A 14,837-nucleotide genomic window follows, 5' to 3' on the forward strand; every position below is an offset into this window, starting at 1 on the left:
CTTACCCGTTCATGCTGGATCTGATCCCGACGTGGAAACTGTGATTCTTTTACTCTCGCTTGGAAAAGCAAATCGACCAACTCCTGGAGGTCCTGATGACAGTTGTGGATTCCCTGGAGCGCTGCAACTGTCCAGAGATGAACTACAGAAGAAGACATGCGAGGAACTTCAGAATTTGTGCCGTGACGCACAGCTACTCGTGTCAGGGAGGAAAGGGGATTTAGTCAATCGGCTTTGTGGTGTTCAAACTGAAGAAGCAACAGATCCTGCGGCACCTCAATGTTCTTGATGTCTTATTGATGATACCTTTTTGACGACCTGGTTCATGGCGCCACTTTCGACGCAAGACATGAAAGTTGGTTCGGCCAATGAGGAAAATATTGCCGCGCATGTACAACAGTTTTTGGACAAGCACTCCGCCTTCCATATTGAGCAGTTGAAGTCGTACGGTTTGGTGTGCAGGTAAGAACGGTTGTGTCCATTCGTAGATGTTTTGTAGCTATTCGCTGTATTCTAACGTTCTTTGGGTAGGAAGGACTTACCCGTCGCAGCGTTCTCGCCTGACCACGTTGCGTCTGTTCTTCACGTTCGGCGCGGACGATTCAACGCCATTATGGAGTATAAAACCCGAACAACTCCACGCACAGTGCTTAAGGAGAAAGCGCTAGCAGTTTCGTGCGGCGTTTTTACGACCGTGGATTTGGTGACAATGGGATTCGGTGGACGTTTGAACAGCTTGATGCCTGACCCAAGTCACCGACTCCAAATACAACACTGCGTCGTTTGTGGAGGAATTAGCGATGGCTTCCTTGTGTACGCGTCCTCTACCTCAATTATCCGCGTTGTCCACGTCGTCGTGGGGTCCGACGTGTCTCGGATATACTACGCAGCTTTGAAAACAATTATGACGGAGCACTTGATGTGGATATACTCCGACAATGGCGTTATGCCTCGTTTTGGAGGTGGTCCTCGTGGTCACTGCGTGGATATGGTGACATTGGAGCAAACGCTAGCGCTCTGGAGAGCTTTAGTCACGCTTACGAAGGAGAGGCAGCAACCTCTTCCCCCGGCCAAACACATCATCCCGACTTCGATTGCGTTATGGAACCACGTCAAAGGAGGCATTGATGTGTACTTGCGCTACTTAAAAATGTGAAGTCTAAACATTTCCGACTTTCACCGACCGCAACAATTTGGCTCCGTATGCTGATGTCCCTGGCGTACAACGCGCACCAGTCATATCTGATACTGCAGGTAAGCGTGTTGGAACCGCCAGGTTCAAGCACCACACTCGTCTGTATCACCGTACAGGTCCTGGGCCTGGGGGGAGGTACCCAGGCCAGGTATCCAGTACAATGGTGTGGTCCACTACGTGGATCCTGCTCTAAGCTACCAATACAAGTCACTTGGCAATCTGCCTTCTAACCCCAAAGACGCCTTCCACCTGAGTGCTCCAACAGCGATGCAATACGATACAGAAGGCAAATAATTTACTAACGATACTGCTGTAGTCCCACGACTTCTTGATGGACAGCACACTCTGCACTTCATACAAGTCGTATCAAAAATACCGCCAGAATCTACCGAGCTTCGGCGCTTTCTGCCGGGACGCTGCTGTTGCTCTCTCTCAGCGACCAGTTGTACAACAGCCGCTTCGACCGGTCGAAGAAAACACGATCGAGACGAGCGTGATCGAAATGGGGCATTCGTTTTCGTACAACAAGCGAAAGTTCTTCAACACGCAGAAGGAGTGGATCGACCTTCGTCTTTCAAAGCGTAACACGCATCGATCGGTACGCTCTTGGCGATACTGAATAGACTGGTGATGTACTGACCCATTCTGCAGATCCGGATTGTAAATGCAACGCAGCTCCGCTGCGTGCTCTGTTGTCGTTCAAATCACGACATTGAAAATCGCAATCACAGTCGCCAAGGCTTCAAGACAAGTTTCGAGTGCGACGTCTGCAAGGTCACCTTGTGTAGAGCGAAAAGATGGGCAGGAGGGCAGTCCTGTTTCGACAAGTTCCACAACGCCCCAACACTGCCTGATCCCTGCCAGGTTCCGGACGAATTAATTTCAACGAAGTCAAATGAAAACCGAGCGCCCCCGCCATCACGAAAGCGCTCCACGTCCCTGGACCCTCCTAATCGCCGTACCCCAACTGTTCGTTTGGCGAACAAGGCGCGTCGCCGATCGTTACGCCTCCAACTAGCCTGAGCGCTATTATCCCGGGCTGCCAGAGATTTATCCTTAACTTAAGGATAAAATCGTTTTTGCCGAAGCGTCAGCATACCAGTTCTGCAACAAGAATATGAAGGCATTAGAACGCTAGGTGTCTTAAATCCTTGTGCTACCAGCAAGAAGACACGCTATTTTTTCATACTAACGTAAGATTTTAACAATTGTCCTTGAGGACACTTTAAACGAAGCTCTTCAAATTTGATCCTTATTTTTATCCTTATTTTTTTCTTGTTGGGGATAACGACGCCAAATCGACCCCTTTTGCGTTTTCTAGAGCACAATTCGAGTCGATCTCCGCTTTTGTTTTGTGCCCTGATTTGGACCGTCTCGACCGTAAAACGGGTGGCATTTTAGGCAAGTACAATTCATATTTTTCGGAAATGTTTCAAAACGCTTGCAAAAAATGCACTATTCCTTTTATCCAATCACATCCCACTACCTTTTCCTTTTCCGCCAATCCCCGCTCTTGTGCTCCTTGCCAGCCGTGTCATTCAACCATTTCACAACTGCGGCAACATGCGCGTCCTGGTAGGCGACGAGACCGGCTTGCTCAAGTCCATTGAGCTGGAGAAGAACGAGCAGCGCGTGCTGTCCAGCCGCGCTCAACCGCAGGCGCGCGCCGGAGGCATCCAGCGTCTGTGCTGGTACGCGGACGAGCGCGAGGCCGCCAACTTCCAGCGCAACGTGGTGCTGGCGCGCGCCGACGGCGTCGTGGAGAGCTACGAGGCGTCGCACGGCAAGGGCCTGAGCGCCGCCCGGGAGCCTGATTGGTCCTGGGAGACGCCCGACAATGCGCAGGAAAGGACGCGCTGCGTGGGCCTCGACGTTATCCACAAGTTCGGCTCGGTGGTGCAGTGCTCCGACACGGGCGACGTGCTGGTGCGCAGCACGCTGGAGGACGCCGGCAAGCCCGCATCGTTCAACGTGGGCGGCGACCTGAACATCATGAGGCTGGAGGCTGCGAACCAGACGGCGATCGGCGTGGGCGGCAAGGAGCACGACCTGAACCTGTGGTCGCTGGAGACGCAGCAGGTGCTGTTCAAGGCCAAGAACGTCACGCACGACAAGCTCGACATGCGCGTGCCCGTGTGGGTCAAGGACCTGCGCTTCCTGTCCACGCCCGGCAACAGCAACGGCCACCGAGTGGTTGTGGGCACTGGCCACCGCCACGTCAGGATTTACGACACGAACACCAAGCGGCGGCCAGTGCAGCAGCTCGACAACTTCGGCGAGAACCCCATCCAGTCGCTCTGCGTGTCGCCCGACGAGACGCGGGTGTACGTGGGCGACACGGCAGGCAACTTGGACATCTTGGACCTGCGCACGCTCAAGCACATGGGCCGCTGCACGGGCCCCGTGGGCTCCATTCGCGACATCGCATGCCACCCGACGCTGCCCTACATCGCGGCGGTGGGACTCGACCGCATGGTGCACATCTTTGACATCAACACGCGCAAGTATCGCCACACGATCTACGCCAAGCAGAGACTCAACAGCGTGCTGTTCTGCGCGGACGGCCTCAAGGACATCCCGATTGCGGACGATGAGCCTGCGCGCAAGAAGCGGAAATCTGAAGACGACGAGATGGAGTTCGGCGATGACGACGACGAAGAGGAGGAAGAGGCGTACGAGGGTCTCGAGATTAGCGACGAGGAGGAAGAAGACGACGACGACGACGACGACGATGCTGAAGAAGAGGAGTAAGAACCTGCAGGTGATAGCCCTTCTCTATAGAATAGAAGCTGAACGTTTGATGCACGAGATGGAACTACTTGGCACCGTGTCTCCACGCGTGGCCATAGCATACCCTGCATGTAGATTTTGTGGTCGACTTACAGGCTATCTTCGAGGAAGAACAGAGATACCGGCAACAATGAGCAATGCTATTATGTAGAAAAATCGATCGCTTTCATCTATTCCGTCTTGACGCGCTCGAACACGATGATCATCTCGCAGTGCGGCGTGTGCGGGAACATATCCACAGGAACGGCGTGCACGGGCTGGAAAGCCTCGCCCTGCATGCCCTTGGTGCTGGGGCCGCAGAGCATCACGGCATCTCGCACCAGCGAGTTGGTCGGGTTGCAAGACACGTACACGATACGCTGCACCGGCGGGCAAGCCCGGAGTGCGCGCAGCACGTTATGGTGCAGGCCGGCGCGAGGCGGGTCCACAATGGCCACGACGCGGTTGAGGTGCTTCTCGCTCTCCTCGCGCTTCCTGCGCAGCAGGTCCTTCATCACGTCTTCGGCCTTCGAGTTAATGAAGCTCACGTTCTTGACGTCGTTGAGCACCGCGTTCACCTCAGCATCATCAGTGGCAGGCTTGCAGATCTCAATACCGACGACCTTGGCCACGCCCTTCGACGCGCAGATTCCAATGGTGCCGGTACCACAGCACACGTCGTACAGAAGAGTGTGCTCGTCGGCATCAGCATGCTGCTTCACCAGCGAGTACAGCTCCTCGGCTCCACGCGTGTTGACCTGGAAGAAGGCGTTCGGGGACACGTCGAATCGCATGCCGAGCAGGTGCTCCTCAAGCTTCGTCTTGCCAAACACGTGCTCAACTGGGTCATTGTCCGACGGGGCCGACAGTCCCTCGTACTCTTGGATGTAGAAGGACGTGATCTTGAACGAGTTGTTCTCGTCGGTCAGGCGCTCCACCAGCAGGTCCTTCAGGGCAGCACGCTCCTCGGGCGTCTTGCCAGCTGGGTTCACCTGCACCATGGCCATGAGTTCGCCGGTGTTAACACTCTGACGCACAGTCAGCACGCGCCACACGCCCGACTTCGTGGTGACATCGTACACCAGGATTTCTGACGTCTCCACGATGTTTTGCATGACAGCACACACGGCCTTCATCTCACTGGACACGTTCACACACTCATCAGGTTTGCTGACAACGACGGAGCCTTCACGGAACAGACCAAGGCGGAATCCAACGCAAGGCTTGTTTTCCTTGTCGAAACCGAAGCTGAACTCGCACTTGTTGCGGTATCCTTCCGTCACAGGGGAGGCGTGAATCGAGTCCATCGGACAGCACAGGCCATTGTGGCTCGCAAATCCAGTGAAAGTCGCACCCTTCACCTTGGCCGTCAGGGGCACCGTCGCCTTGATCGTGCCGTCCGGCTGCACGTACTCAAGAGTCTTGTGGGTGAGCAGGATGAACAGCGTGTTGTGCGACGTAATACCAAGCGCCTGCGGCATCGCAACATCAAACTTCTCGAACGTCAGCGACTCCAACGCAGCTCCATCCAACAGAGCGCGCGACCACGGCGTGTCGGCCTTCGGGTTGATCGCGTAAAGAAATCCGTTGTGCAGTCCGATGACAGTGGCGCCAGGAACCTTGCCCAGAAGCTTCCATTCACCCGACGCGAAGCGGCCAGTGCCTTCCTGCTTGTAGATGTTGCCCTTATTGGTGCAGCAAATGAGCACGCCACGCAGCGAGGCGAACGACGTGATCTGCGACTTAGGTCCGCTGCAAATCTTCTCCCACTTGAAGCCGTCGCTGGACGCCGAGTCCGGCTTCAGCGCGTAGATGACGTTGTCCGTCTTGACACCCACCAGGTCACTGCCAAACGACACGATGCCCATCACATCGGTGGCATCCGCCACACGCGTCCAGGGCGTGCCTGCTTCGGCCTCGTGCGCGCGCGAGTACAGCACGTCGTTGGCCACAACGTAGAGCGAACCGTGGCTGTTGAGCCACTTGGGGATCTTGGTCGCGTACTTCGGCTTGGCGTCGTCCACGTAGGCCTCAGTGGGCTGCTCCTGCTCTCCGTCCTGCTTCTCCTTCTCCATCTTGCGCTTCTTGTTGCGCTGGTCCGCCTGGGCCACGCGCTTCTCCTTCTTGCCGAACTCCTTGCGCGTCTGGCGCACGATCTTCACGAGCACCTTCTTCATTTCCGCCTCCTTGCGCTCCAGCTGCTCCTCGTACGGCACGTTGGCCCACGGGGTCACCACGTCGCGCACGTCACGCTCAGATACGTCCTCCTCCGGCTGCTTCTCCTCGTCCTTGTCCGCCTTGTCCTTCCCGTCGCGGTCGCGCTTGCCGCGCGTGCGCATGGGCTTCATGCTCTTCTTGGGCAGCGCGTCCTTGACTTCGAGCGGCTCGCCGTTCCAGTCGATGGCCTGCATCTTGGGCATGGCCTCGGCGCGCTCCTCGGCCGAGCGGAAGTGTACGAAGCCGAAGGACAGCTGCCGCGACTTCTGCACCTTAAAGAACTGCACGCCCTTGGCATGCAGCACGTCGCTCAGCGCCTTGGGCGCCTTCCACTTGCCGTAGTTCATCACGATCACCTTGATCTCCTCCTGCTGCTGCTGCTGGCTGCGCTCATCCTGCGCCTCGGCCTGCATCGTCGCGTCCTCCTGCTTCACGTCCATCGTCCACGGCCAAAGTGTGCGCAGCTCCAGTGGATTGATTGACTGACGGACGTTGAATGGTGCCACCGACAGTACCACAAAACAGGTACATGGATACATACTCCCCACAACGATTGGCCAAAATTCGCCCGCACCGCCGGAACGATTGGCTCATAACGACATTTTGGCACTATGGGCGAGGTCGAGGTCGAGGTGGAGCCTATTCCCGCGACCGCTAGTAACCAGGTGCCGACCCGCGCCGTGCGTGGCTGGCTGGAGCCGCTGCTGCGCCCCATGGAGCTGCGCGAGGGCTTCCAGGTGTCGGTGCACGCGTGTCCGCGGCTGATGCTGCGCGAGCTCAAGCACGTGTTCCCGGCGCAGTTCCAGCGCAAGGGCAGCGACGCGGCGGTGCTGGCCGTGCTCACGTGCCAGAAGTCGCTCATGGACCTGAGCCAGTACGGCGTGGACGCCGACAAGGAGAAGGACCGGCTGCTTGAGACCTTCGTGGCCTTCGCGCAGCAGGTGGCCAACGCGCTCATCGCCAAGAAGTACTGGGCCGACTTCATCGACCCCTGCTCCGGACTGCCGGTGCGTACAGTCGCCATGGACTTCTACTGCTTCTGGCCTGGTCTGATCACTGTTGCCTTTGCTGTTGTGGTTGCTATTCCAGATGCTGACGCTGTCGAGCAACAAGGTGTACAGCGAGGTGGACGGCGTGGAGCTGCTGCTGCGCTACCGCTGTCTGAGCGCCGGCATGTGCAAAATCCTGGTGCACCCCGTGTGGGGCGCGGCGGTGTACCCGGCCTCGCTTTTCACGACGGCGCCGTATGAGGTGGTCAAGGAGGTGCTGCAATCGCTGCCGGACGAAGCCTGGAACGCCGGATCTTGAAATCCCCGAGCGTTCGAGCCTCGTTTGTACAAATAACTTTACCGTAATAAACACATGCAATGCACCCGTCTCCACGGCTGCAGCGCATGGGAAATTGTGGCCGTCACCCTCGTCCGAGGCTGACTCCCATGCTTTTTCACCCGGACGTTTGGAATTACTGTGGTATCTCATTTCGTATCCCGAAAGCATCTAGACAGCCGGTACTTACTGGTCTGAGACTAGCGTTTGCTTGACTGGTCAAATGATAACTGTATTCATGGATTTGATGGAACGGTAAAGTGATCGAAGCGTGGCCTTCCGCCACTGAGTCCTTAGTAGATTTCTAGCGTGGCATTCGGATCGACAGCGTAGACACCCTTGTAGTTGTCGAACAGATCCCGAACCGCTTGCATATACTGCGCTTGGTACTTTTGTACATCATCCTTTGTGGGGCGTTCGATGCGGGGGAATCGCAGCGGCTTGCCCACAACAGTGATGAGGTCCACATCGTTTCGGGGGAGGTAGAAGCACATAGCGTCACCAAAGAAAAGAGTGCCAGGAATCTTAAACCGGTTCAGTTGCAGACGAAACCACTGCAGATACGGGAATGCGTGGTACGTGTACTCCTCGCCGAATGTGTACACTGGGTGCACATTGTAGCCGTGCTGCAGCGCGATTTTGATAAAGCCGAAGCGTTTCTTGAGATACAAACGGTGCTTGCCTCTCTGGTAGAGCGTAGCCTCCTCGAAGCCTCCGGGGATAATGCTCACGTTGTAGTCGCTGCCCATGAACTTGAGCATGTTGGCTTTTGCGCAGCTGCTGTACTCCATCCAGTTGAGAATGTCGCGAACGACGGGGAACCAGAAGAGGTTTTCTGCCGACAACCATCGACACGCAGAGCGCTCGAAGCCCATGTGATACGCTCCGTTGAAGGAGAAGCCGCAGGTCAGCACTCCATGCGGGTGGAACGCATAGAGATTTTTCATCCCGGCTTCCACGAACGGCGAGATGTCGTTCTCCTCGACCGCCTTGGCCGCTGCATCCGCGCTGAGATGCTGGCCAGCGCCATCTTGCTCGTCATCGTCGTCGTCATCAGCCGTGGCATCATCGCTGTCCTTGGACTGCTCTTCCTCGTCCCTGAGCTTCTGCTTGGCCAGTTCTCTCTCCTCGAAGATGGTCACATTCAGACGGAAGTACGGATAGTGCAGCAGAATGTAGCGCGCGAGACGCCTCATCCGGGGCCACAGATGCAGCGAGTCGCGCGTGACGTAGTGGTAGCCCTCGTACAGCACAGTGAACGCCAGATAGGCTTGCACAGCCACGGGTGGCGGCGATGCCTGCGCCCACCCGCCGTTCTGCACCGCCGACGCTGCCCAGCGAGCCACGCACAGGCCCGAATAGAGCCACATGACGATGTACGCCCCGAGTCCGAAGATCCAGAGCCCGAAGAGCGACCACAGCAGGAAGCGCCGCATCACGAACCCGCGCAGCGATGTGAGCTCCGGCACCGCGTCATTGTTGGGCCACGCGGGCGTGCGTCCGCAGGCGGCATGGCGGAGTTTGGAGACGTCGGCCATTGCTCTGGCGACGTACACTTGCAGAGTGTCAAGCCCATTGCAGCCGCAAACCGTTACGAATGTCGCATATCGTGATTGCGCTCCACACGAACCCAACACAAACTGAAGTTGAAGTGGATGACTTCCAGCAGTCTGCCTTCAGCACGCATGCAGTGAACGACTCGCGGTAGCGTTCTCTATTAAGCGTTATTGCATCTAGCCTATGGCCTCACCGCTCAGAATAGCTCTAGCTCGGCCTTCGGGTCGACCGCGTAGACGCCCTTGTACGTGTCGAAGAGGTCTCGCAGTGCTTCAACGTACTTGTCGTGGCACTCCTTTACCAGCTCTCTACTCGGGTGCTCAACGTGCGGAAGGCGCAGCGGCTTGCCGACGACGGTGATGAGGTCGACGTCGGGGCGCGGCAGGAAGAAGCACATGGGCAGGCCGAAGAAGACGGTGCCAGGGATCCGGAACTGGTTCAGCTTTAGTCGAAGCCACTGCAGATACGGGAAGGCATGGTACGTGTACTCTTCGCCGAAAGTGTACGCCGGGTAGATGTCGTAGCCGTGCTGCAGCGCCAATTTGATGAAGCCGAAGCGCTTCTTGATGTACACGCGGTGCTTGCCCCGCTGGAAGAGTGTGGCTTCCTCGAAGCCACCGGGTAATAGACATAGGTTCTGTCCCGTGCGCATAATGCTCTGCATACTCGCCTTGGTGCTGCTGCTAAACTCCATCCAGTGCAGAATGTCGCGCATGATCGGGAAGTAGAAGAGGTTCTCGGCCGAGATCCAGCGGCACGCAGCGCGTTGAAAGGCCATGTGGTGGGCTCCATTGAGCGAGAAGCCGCAGGTCAGCACGCCGTGTGGGTGGAACGTGAACAGCGCGCGCGTATTCGGCTCGACGAATGGCGTCACGTCGTTCTCCTCCACTGCTGCAGCCGCCGCCCCCACACTCAAGTGTCCAGTGCTGCGCTTGTCTCCGTCACTTTCATCGCCGTCTTCCTCCTTCTCCGGCTCCTGCTGTTCGCGTCTTGCTCTTTGTTTCGCTTCCTCGCGCTCTTCAAACACCACGACGCTCAGGCGGAAGTACGGGTAGCGCAGGAAGACGTAGCGGGCCATGCGTCGCATCAGCGGCCACAGGTGCTGCGACTGCCGCGTCACCAAGTGGTAGCCCTCGTACATGGCCGTCAAAGTCAGATACACCTGCACAGTGGACGGCAGCGGCGTGGCTCCCGTCCAGCTGCCGAGTTGCACCGTGCCCCAAGCCGAGCGCGCCACGCAGTAGCCCGAGTAGAGCCACAGCCCGATGAACGTCGCCAGCCCCACGATCCACAGCCCGAAGAGCAGCCACAGCAGCACATGGCGCAGCACACGACCCCGCAGCGTCTGCAGCTCCGGCCGCGCGTCGTTGTTCGGCCACGCAGGCGCCCGCCCGCACGCCGCGTTCCGCAGCATCGACACCCTTCGATGAAAGGCAAGTTTACCAGACACTATGGTACGCTGTACCGGTCGAGATCAGATGGGCCCCGAAATACAGCGGTACGTCAACCACAACACTTTCGGGGTCGATGGCGCTCGTGTTCCTGCGCGGTGCCGCGTCGGCGGCTGCGGCTCGGCGCGCGCCCCGCTCATCCCTGGCAGGTCGCCGACTGCTGCGCCCAGTGCAGAAGCCGCAGCTGTCCACGTGGCCACGGCTGGTCCCGCACCAAGCGCGCGCGCTGCAGTCGCGACTCAGCGCCGAGAGCCGAGCGCGACTCGCGCGCGATGCCTGGAGCCGCCGCAATGCCGAGCTCTTGCGCGTGTTCCCCAGAGTGTTGGCCACATCGCCCACAATTGAAGACAAGGAGTCGCTGGTGCAGACGCTGCGCCGGCTGCTGCGCGTGGCGCTGCACTTCGCCAAGTTGCTGGGGCTGTCGTTGCCCTTGGCGCTCACGGCGCCCGTGGCCTTCACAGCTGGCGCGGTGCTGCCCCGAGTGGAGGAGCAGTGGTGGGAGCTGGCACTGTGGCTGGCGCAGTTCTCGTCCCCGACCGTGATGAAGTTCCTGCAGTGGGCGAGCACGCGTCGCGACATGTTCCCGGCCTCGTTTTGCGACCGGTTCGAGAAGTTCCACGAGCACGCGCCGATGCATTCGTGGGAGCAGACAGAGGACGCGCTGAGGATGGCGTTCGGTGACAAGTGGTGGGAGGTTTTGGAGGTGGACAGCAAGCCCATTGGCTCGGGATGCATTGCGCAGGTGTATCGAGGCCGCATTTTGGCGACGAATGAGGAAGTGGCGGTGAAGGTGATCCACCCCCACGTGAAGCAAATGGTGGCACTGGATCTGCAGCTGCTGCGCGGGCTCGTCGACATGCTGGAAGTCGTGCCGACGCTCCGGTGGCTGGGTGGGAAGGACAGCGTGACGGAGTTCGCGTCGCTTATGGAGAGGCAGCTGAATCTGCGGGCTGAAGGCGAGAATCTGGCACGGTTCAGCGAACACTTTCGCAACCGCAAGGGCGTTCGCTTCCCCGTGCCGTTGATGGACTACACGACGGAAAATGTTTTAGTGGAGAGCTTTGAAGGTGGGCTGCGCTTCAGTGAGATTTTCGCACAGATGGAGCCGCCGCGCAGGAAGGCTGTTGCACGTGTTGTGCTCGAAGCGTACCTCCGGATGGTGTTCCTGGATAACTTCGCCCACGGAGACCTGCACCCAGGTAATCTGCTATTTGATGAGCAAGGCACGGGCAGAAACACCCGTGTGTCGCGGTCCGAGGCCATTCGCAATGCGGGTGTGGTGGTGATCGACGCCGGTATCGTGACCAAGCTTGAGCAACAAGATCTGCGTAATTTTGTCGAACTCTTCCACGCAGTAGCAACAGGCAACGGATACAAGGCGGGTGAGCTCATCGTGGCGAGAAGCAAGGGTAAAGTACTACCCAACGGAGAAGTTGTGCCGGCGAAGTGCAAGGATCTCGAGTCGTTTTGCACGGGCATGGAGAGAATTGTGAACGAAGCGCTGTGTTGGCGGCTTAGTTTGAAGAAGGTGCACGTTGGGGCATTGCTACGTCAGGTGATGGAGCTCTGCTGCAATCACGAGGTGAAACTGGAGGGCAAGTACGCTTCGATTGTCGTGTCCATCGCGGTCTTGGAAGCGGTTGGGCGGAAGCTGGACCCGGATATCGACATTCTAGCTGTGGCACTCCCGATCATCACGCAGTCGCTGATAAAGAACGTCTTGAATTAATTCGACGTTTTTTTCCGATTGATTTTGATTCTCAGACAATCGGCTGGGGCTTCCGGTAGGTCACTTCGTACAGGAGAATGGCCACCAGGTGTGAACGAAGCCGCTCGGCCATTTCGAGAGCTGTCTCGTTCGTGGATTCCGTCCGAGTCTTGAGACTGACGTCGTACTGAACGAGCACTTCGGCAGCCAGGGCTGAATCGTTTGCAGCGGCTAGAGCAAGTAGCGACCAGCTATGAAATCGAGGCAACTGCAGAGAATAGATAAGGAATGATACGCACCATAGTGGAGTGCGCTCCAACCATCGTTCTGAGCATAGAGACAGCTCATTTGTAAGCTTACATGGATGTGTAATAGATCTCATTTCATACTCAGACACGTACATCCGTTTCGTCGATGAAAGCCTTCTTACGAAGAAGCACGTTAGCGACACCTGCATGGTCCTCTCCACAGGCCTACAGCCAATAGTGAGTTGCGTTGAGCGACAAGATATGTTGCTCTGGGGATCACTTACCAGCATGAGGGGTGTCATGCCGCATTTCTGATGAAGCAGCGAAAAAAATAATGACCGTGACAATGTGCCTAAAGGTAAAAAAAATCAATGACCACATACGTCCTTGCGGTTGATCGTGATCCGTCGCACTGGAGCTTTATCCACCAAGCGCTCCACGATGTTCTCGTGACCTCCCATTACAGCGTAGTGCAGAGGGGTCCAGCGCATTTCCAACTAGAGCACAGTGTAAATTGGCATGGCCTCGACATGTACATGTAGGAATGATGAGTGCAGGACATACGTCTGGGTCATCGATCGTGGTTTCCTCGTGAAGAAGCGTCCTCACCGCATTCTCAGCACCCTGCACAATGATAACGATATCTTATCACAATACCAGAACCCCCACAATCGTTCATACACACTCACGTGTCTGCAAGCGTAATGCAGTGCAGTTCGGCCCTTTTCCTGTTTACAGAAGTAGGTAAGCAAGTCATAGGCAAACCCTGGAGCAAAGCACAGGCTTACGTCTTTGCCATTGGGATTCTGATTGTTCAGCCGCAGTCGTTGTGTGATGTAGCCATTATGCTCCAGCTTGGCTGCATCATGCAAAACGATCACAGTAAGGGCTCAAGCCATGAATCTCAAACCACCCAGGGCCCCTCACAGTGGATATGGAAAAATATCGTGCGTCGATAGAGGCGGATCCGCTGGTTGATGGAGTCTCCTTCCACTTGCCGCAGCACCGGAGCCTTAGCCCCAATCTTCCGCTGCTCGGACCACTTCAGCTCCATGAACAGCTTTGGGAGATCTTCTCCTTCTTGTGGCTTTTTCTTTTGCTTCAGCGCCTTCTTCCTCTTCTTCGGGTCGGCGTCTTCCGCCTCCTTCTCTAGAAACGCCGCAAGCTCTGCACCACTGCTGCTCGCAGTCGCGGCCTCATGCATCAGGCCAAGACGAGCGAGCATCGCTGCAAAAGTTCAACTTCTACAACGAGCTAACAGTTAAAACCGTCCTACAGTATATTCCTCAGTAATTTCCACTATTTTGCACAAATCTCACCGCAATTCTCCACGAAACGCACATTCGGATCGGTCCAACCACTTACATACTATAGCAGACCATGACGATCCGCGGCACGAGCGCGGCGCAGGACGGGCGGCACCTGGCGCAGGAGAAGAAGCTGCTGGCCGCGATGAGCTTCCCCAAGTGCTTCGATCAGCGCGTGGACATGCGCAAGGTGCAGCGCGAGGTGGTGAACCAGTGGGTCACGGAGCGGCTCACGCAGCTGCTGGGCTTCGAGGACGACATCGTGGTGTCCATGGCCATCAACCTGCTGGAGCCCAAGGTGGACGAGAGGCTGGACCCGCGCCAGCTGCAGGTGGCGCTCACGGGCTTCCTGGAGAAGCAGGCGGGCCAGTTCACGGAGGAGCTCTGGACGCTGCTGCTCAGCGCGCAGAGCAACCCCACGGGCATCCCCAGCGCCATCCTGGACAGGAAGAAGCAGGAGATGCAGCGCTTCGCGAGCGACAAGGACAAGCTCAAGAAGGTGCTGGAGGCCAAGCGCGCGGCCGCTGAAGGTCTCAAGAGTGACGGGCAAAGAGGCAGGCCCCGTCCGGACGAGAAGCGGGAGGAGGAGACTGCTGCTGTTGTCAAGACGGAGCGACGACGCAGCCCCGAGCGAGGCAATCGCAGGGAGGAGCCCAGGAGACGCTCGAGGAGTCTGCAGAGACGGCCACGCAGTCCTCCGCGCCGTCTCCGTAGCCCCAGAAGACGCTCTCCAAGTGTGCGGAGACGGTCGAGGAGCCCGCGCAGACGCAGGCGCTCTCCTAGTCCACGTAGACGCTCGCGCAGTCCGCGTAGACGGTCACCGAGCCCACGGAAAAGATCGCGCAGTCCTCCGAGACGATCGCGGAGCTCTCCGCGGGGCCGCTCGAGACGAGATCGATCTCGGTCGCCGTCGGTGAAGCGCCGTCGTAGCCGCCAGTAAGTGTTTCTTTTATCCTGCTGTGCTTCGGGCCCAGAGGTTAATCGAGCTGTGTGTATATTATTTGCTTTGTTGTGCTAAAGATCGCCGTCTCGGTCGCCGCAGAGATCGCGCGACCGTCG

At 57.5% G+C, this 14,837-nt stretch overlaps 10 protein-coding genes across 10 annotated transcripts; 6 read left to right on the plus strand and 4 right to left on the minus strand.

Annotated features, from left to right (window-relative positions):
* Positions 1–325: 325 nt before the first annotated feature.
* Positions 326–1,156, plus strand: PHYSODRAFT_492777 (hypothetical protein; the record flags this gene model as incomplete). The annotated part of the gene is made up of 2 exons (XM_009526718.1): positions 326–462; positions 532–1,156. The coding sequence occupies 2 exons, from the start codon at positions 326–328 to the stop codon at positions 1,154–1,156; spliced, it is 762 nt and encodes a 253-aa protein (XP_009525013.1).
* A 275-nt stretch (positions 1,157–1,431) lies between these two features.
* PHYSODRAFT_354453 (hypothetical protein) lies at positions 1,432–2,422 on the plus strand. Its single transcript, XM_009526719.1, has 2 exons — positions 1,432–1,793; positions 1,847–2,422. The coding sequence occupies exons 1-2, from the start codon at positions 1,527–1,529 to the stop codon at positions 2,216–2,218; spliced, it is 639 nt and encodes a 212-aa protein (XP_009525014.1). The 5' UTR covers positions 1,432–1,526; the 3' UTR covers positions 2,219–2,422.
* Positions 2,423–2,758: 336 nt separating this feature from the next.
* PHYSODRAFT_496599 (hypothetical protein) lies at positions 2,759–3,946 on the plus strand (the record flags this gene model as incomplete). The annotated part of the gene is made up of 3 exons (XM_009526720.1): positions 2,759–2,970; positions 3,041–3,121; positions 3,193–3,946. 3 exons carry the CDS (start codon positions 2,759–2,761, stop codon positions 3,944–3,946), a joined length of 1,047 nt encoding a protein of 348 aa, XP_009525015.1.
* A 209-nt stretch (positions 3,947–4,155) lies between these two features.
* Positions 4,156–6,594, minus strand: PHYSODRAFT_496969 (hypothetical protein; the record flags this gene model as incomplete). Its single annotated transcript, XM_009526721.1, has 1 exon — positions 4,156–6,594. One exon carries the CDS (start codon positions 6,592–6,594, stop codon positions 4,156–4,158), a length of 2,439 nt encoding a protein of 812 aa, XP_009525016.1.
* Positions 6,595–6,792: 198 nt separating this feature from the next.
* On the plus strand, positions 6,793–7,489 carry PHYSODRAFT_314054 (hypothetical protein; the record flags this gene model as incomplete). The annotated part of the gene is made up of 3 exons (XM_009526722.1): positions 6,793–6,807; positions 6,847–7,188; positions 7,271–7,489. The coding sequence occupies 3 exons, from the start codon at positions 6,793–6,795 to the stop codon at positions 7,487–7,489; spliced, it is 576 nt and encodes a 191-aa protein (XP_009525017.1).
* A 311-nt stretch (positions 7,490–7,800) lies between these two features.
* Positions 7,801–9,045, minus strand: PHYSODRAFT_495311 (hypothetical protein; the record flags this gene model as incomplete). The annotated part of the gene is made up of 1 exon (XM_009526723.1): positions 7,801–9,045. The coding sequence occupies one exon, from the start codon at positions 9,043–9,045 to the stop codon at positions 7,801–7,803; it is 1,245 nt and encodes a 414-aa protein (XP_009525018.1).
* Positions 9,046–9,260: 215 nt separating this feature from the next.
* On the minus strand, positions 9,261–10,478 carry PHYSODRAFT_330127 (hypothetical protein; the record flags this gene model as incomplete). The annotated part of the gene is made up of 1 exon (XM_009526724.1): positions 9,261–10,478. One exon carries the CDS (start codon positions 10,476–10,478, stop codon positions 9,261–9,263), a length of 1,218 nt encoding a protein of 405 aa, XP_009525019.1.
* A 113-nt stretch (positions 10,479–10,591) lies between these two features.
* Positions 10,592–12,244, plus strand: PHYSODRAFT_314057 (hypothetical protein; the record flags this gene model as incomplete). The annotated part of the gene is made up of 1 exon (XM_009526725.1): positions 10,592–12,244. The coding sequence occupies one exon, from the start codon at positions 10,592–10,594 to the stop codon at positions 12,242–12,244; it is 1,653 nt and encodes a 550-aa protein (XP_009525020.1).
* A 31-nt stretch (positions 12,245–12,275) lies between these two features.
* PHYSODRAFT_256272 (hypothetical protein) lies at positions 12,276–13,525 on the minus strand (the record flags this gene model as incomplete). Its single annotated transcript, XM_009526726.1, has 9 exons — positions 12,276–12,454; positions 12,523–12,550; positions 12,625–12,696; positions 12,756–12,782; positions 12,855–12,968; positions 13,036–13,095; positions 13,161–13,199; positions 13,260–13,330; positions 13,399–13,525. 9 exons carry the CDS (start codon positions 13,523–13,525, stop codon positions 12,276–12,278), a joined length of 717 nt encoding a protein of 238 aa, XP_009525021.1.
* A 326-nt stretch (positions 13,526–13,851) lies between these two features.
* Positions 13,852–14,492, plus strand: PHYSODRAFT_330130 (hypothetical protein; the record flags this gene model as incomplete). The annotated part of the gene is made up of 2 exons (XM_009526727.1): positions 13,852–14,308; positions 14,386–14,492. 2 exons carry the CDS (start codon positions 13,852–13,854, stop codon positions 14,490–14,492), a joined length of 564 nt encoding a protein of 187 aa, XP_009525022.1.
* Between the last annotated feature and the right edge of the window lie 345 nt (positions 14,493–14,837).

Source organism: Phytophthora sojae (genome assembly GCF_000149755.1).
Source record: "Phytophthora sojae unplaced genomic scaffold PHYSOscaffold_3, whole genome shotgun sequence".
Classification (NCBI taxonomy): domain Eukaryota; phylum Oomycota; class Peronosporomycetes; order Peronosporales; family Peronosporaceae; genus Phytophthora; species Phytophthora sojae.

Excerpts from the sequence above, each read along its gene's own strand:
- PHYSODRAFT_354453 (XM_009526719.1), top strand. The coding sequence starts at position 1,527 with ATGGACAGCACACTCTGCACTTCATACAAGTCGTATCAAAAATACCGC. Across the intron at positions 1,794-1,846 it reads AGCGTAACACGCATCGATCG|ATCCGGATTGTAAATGCAAC; the intron begins GTACGCTCTTGG and ends CCCATTCTGCAG.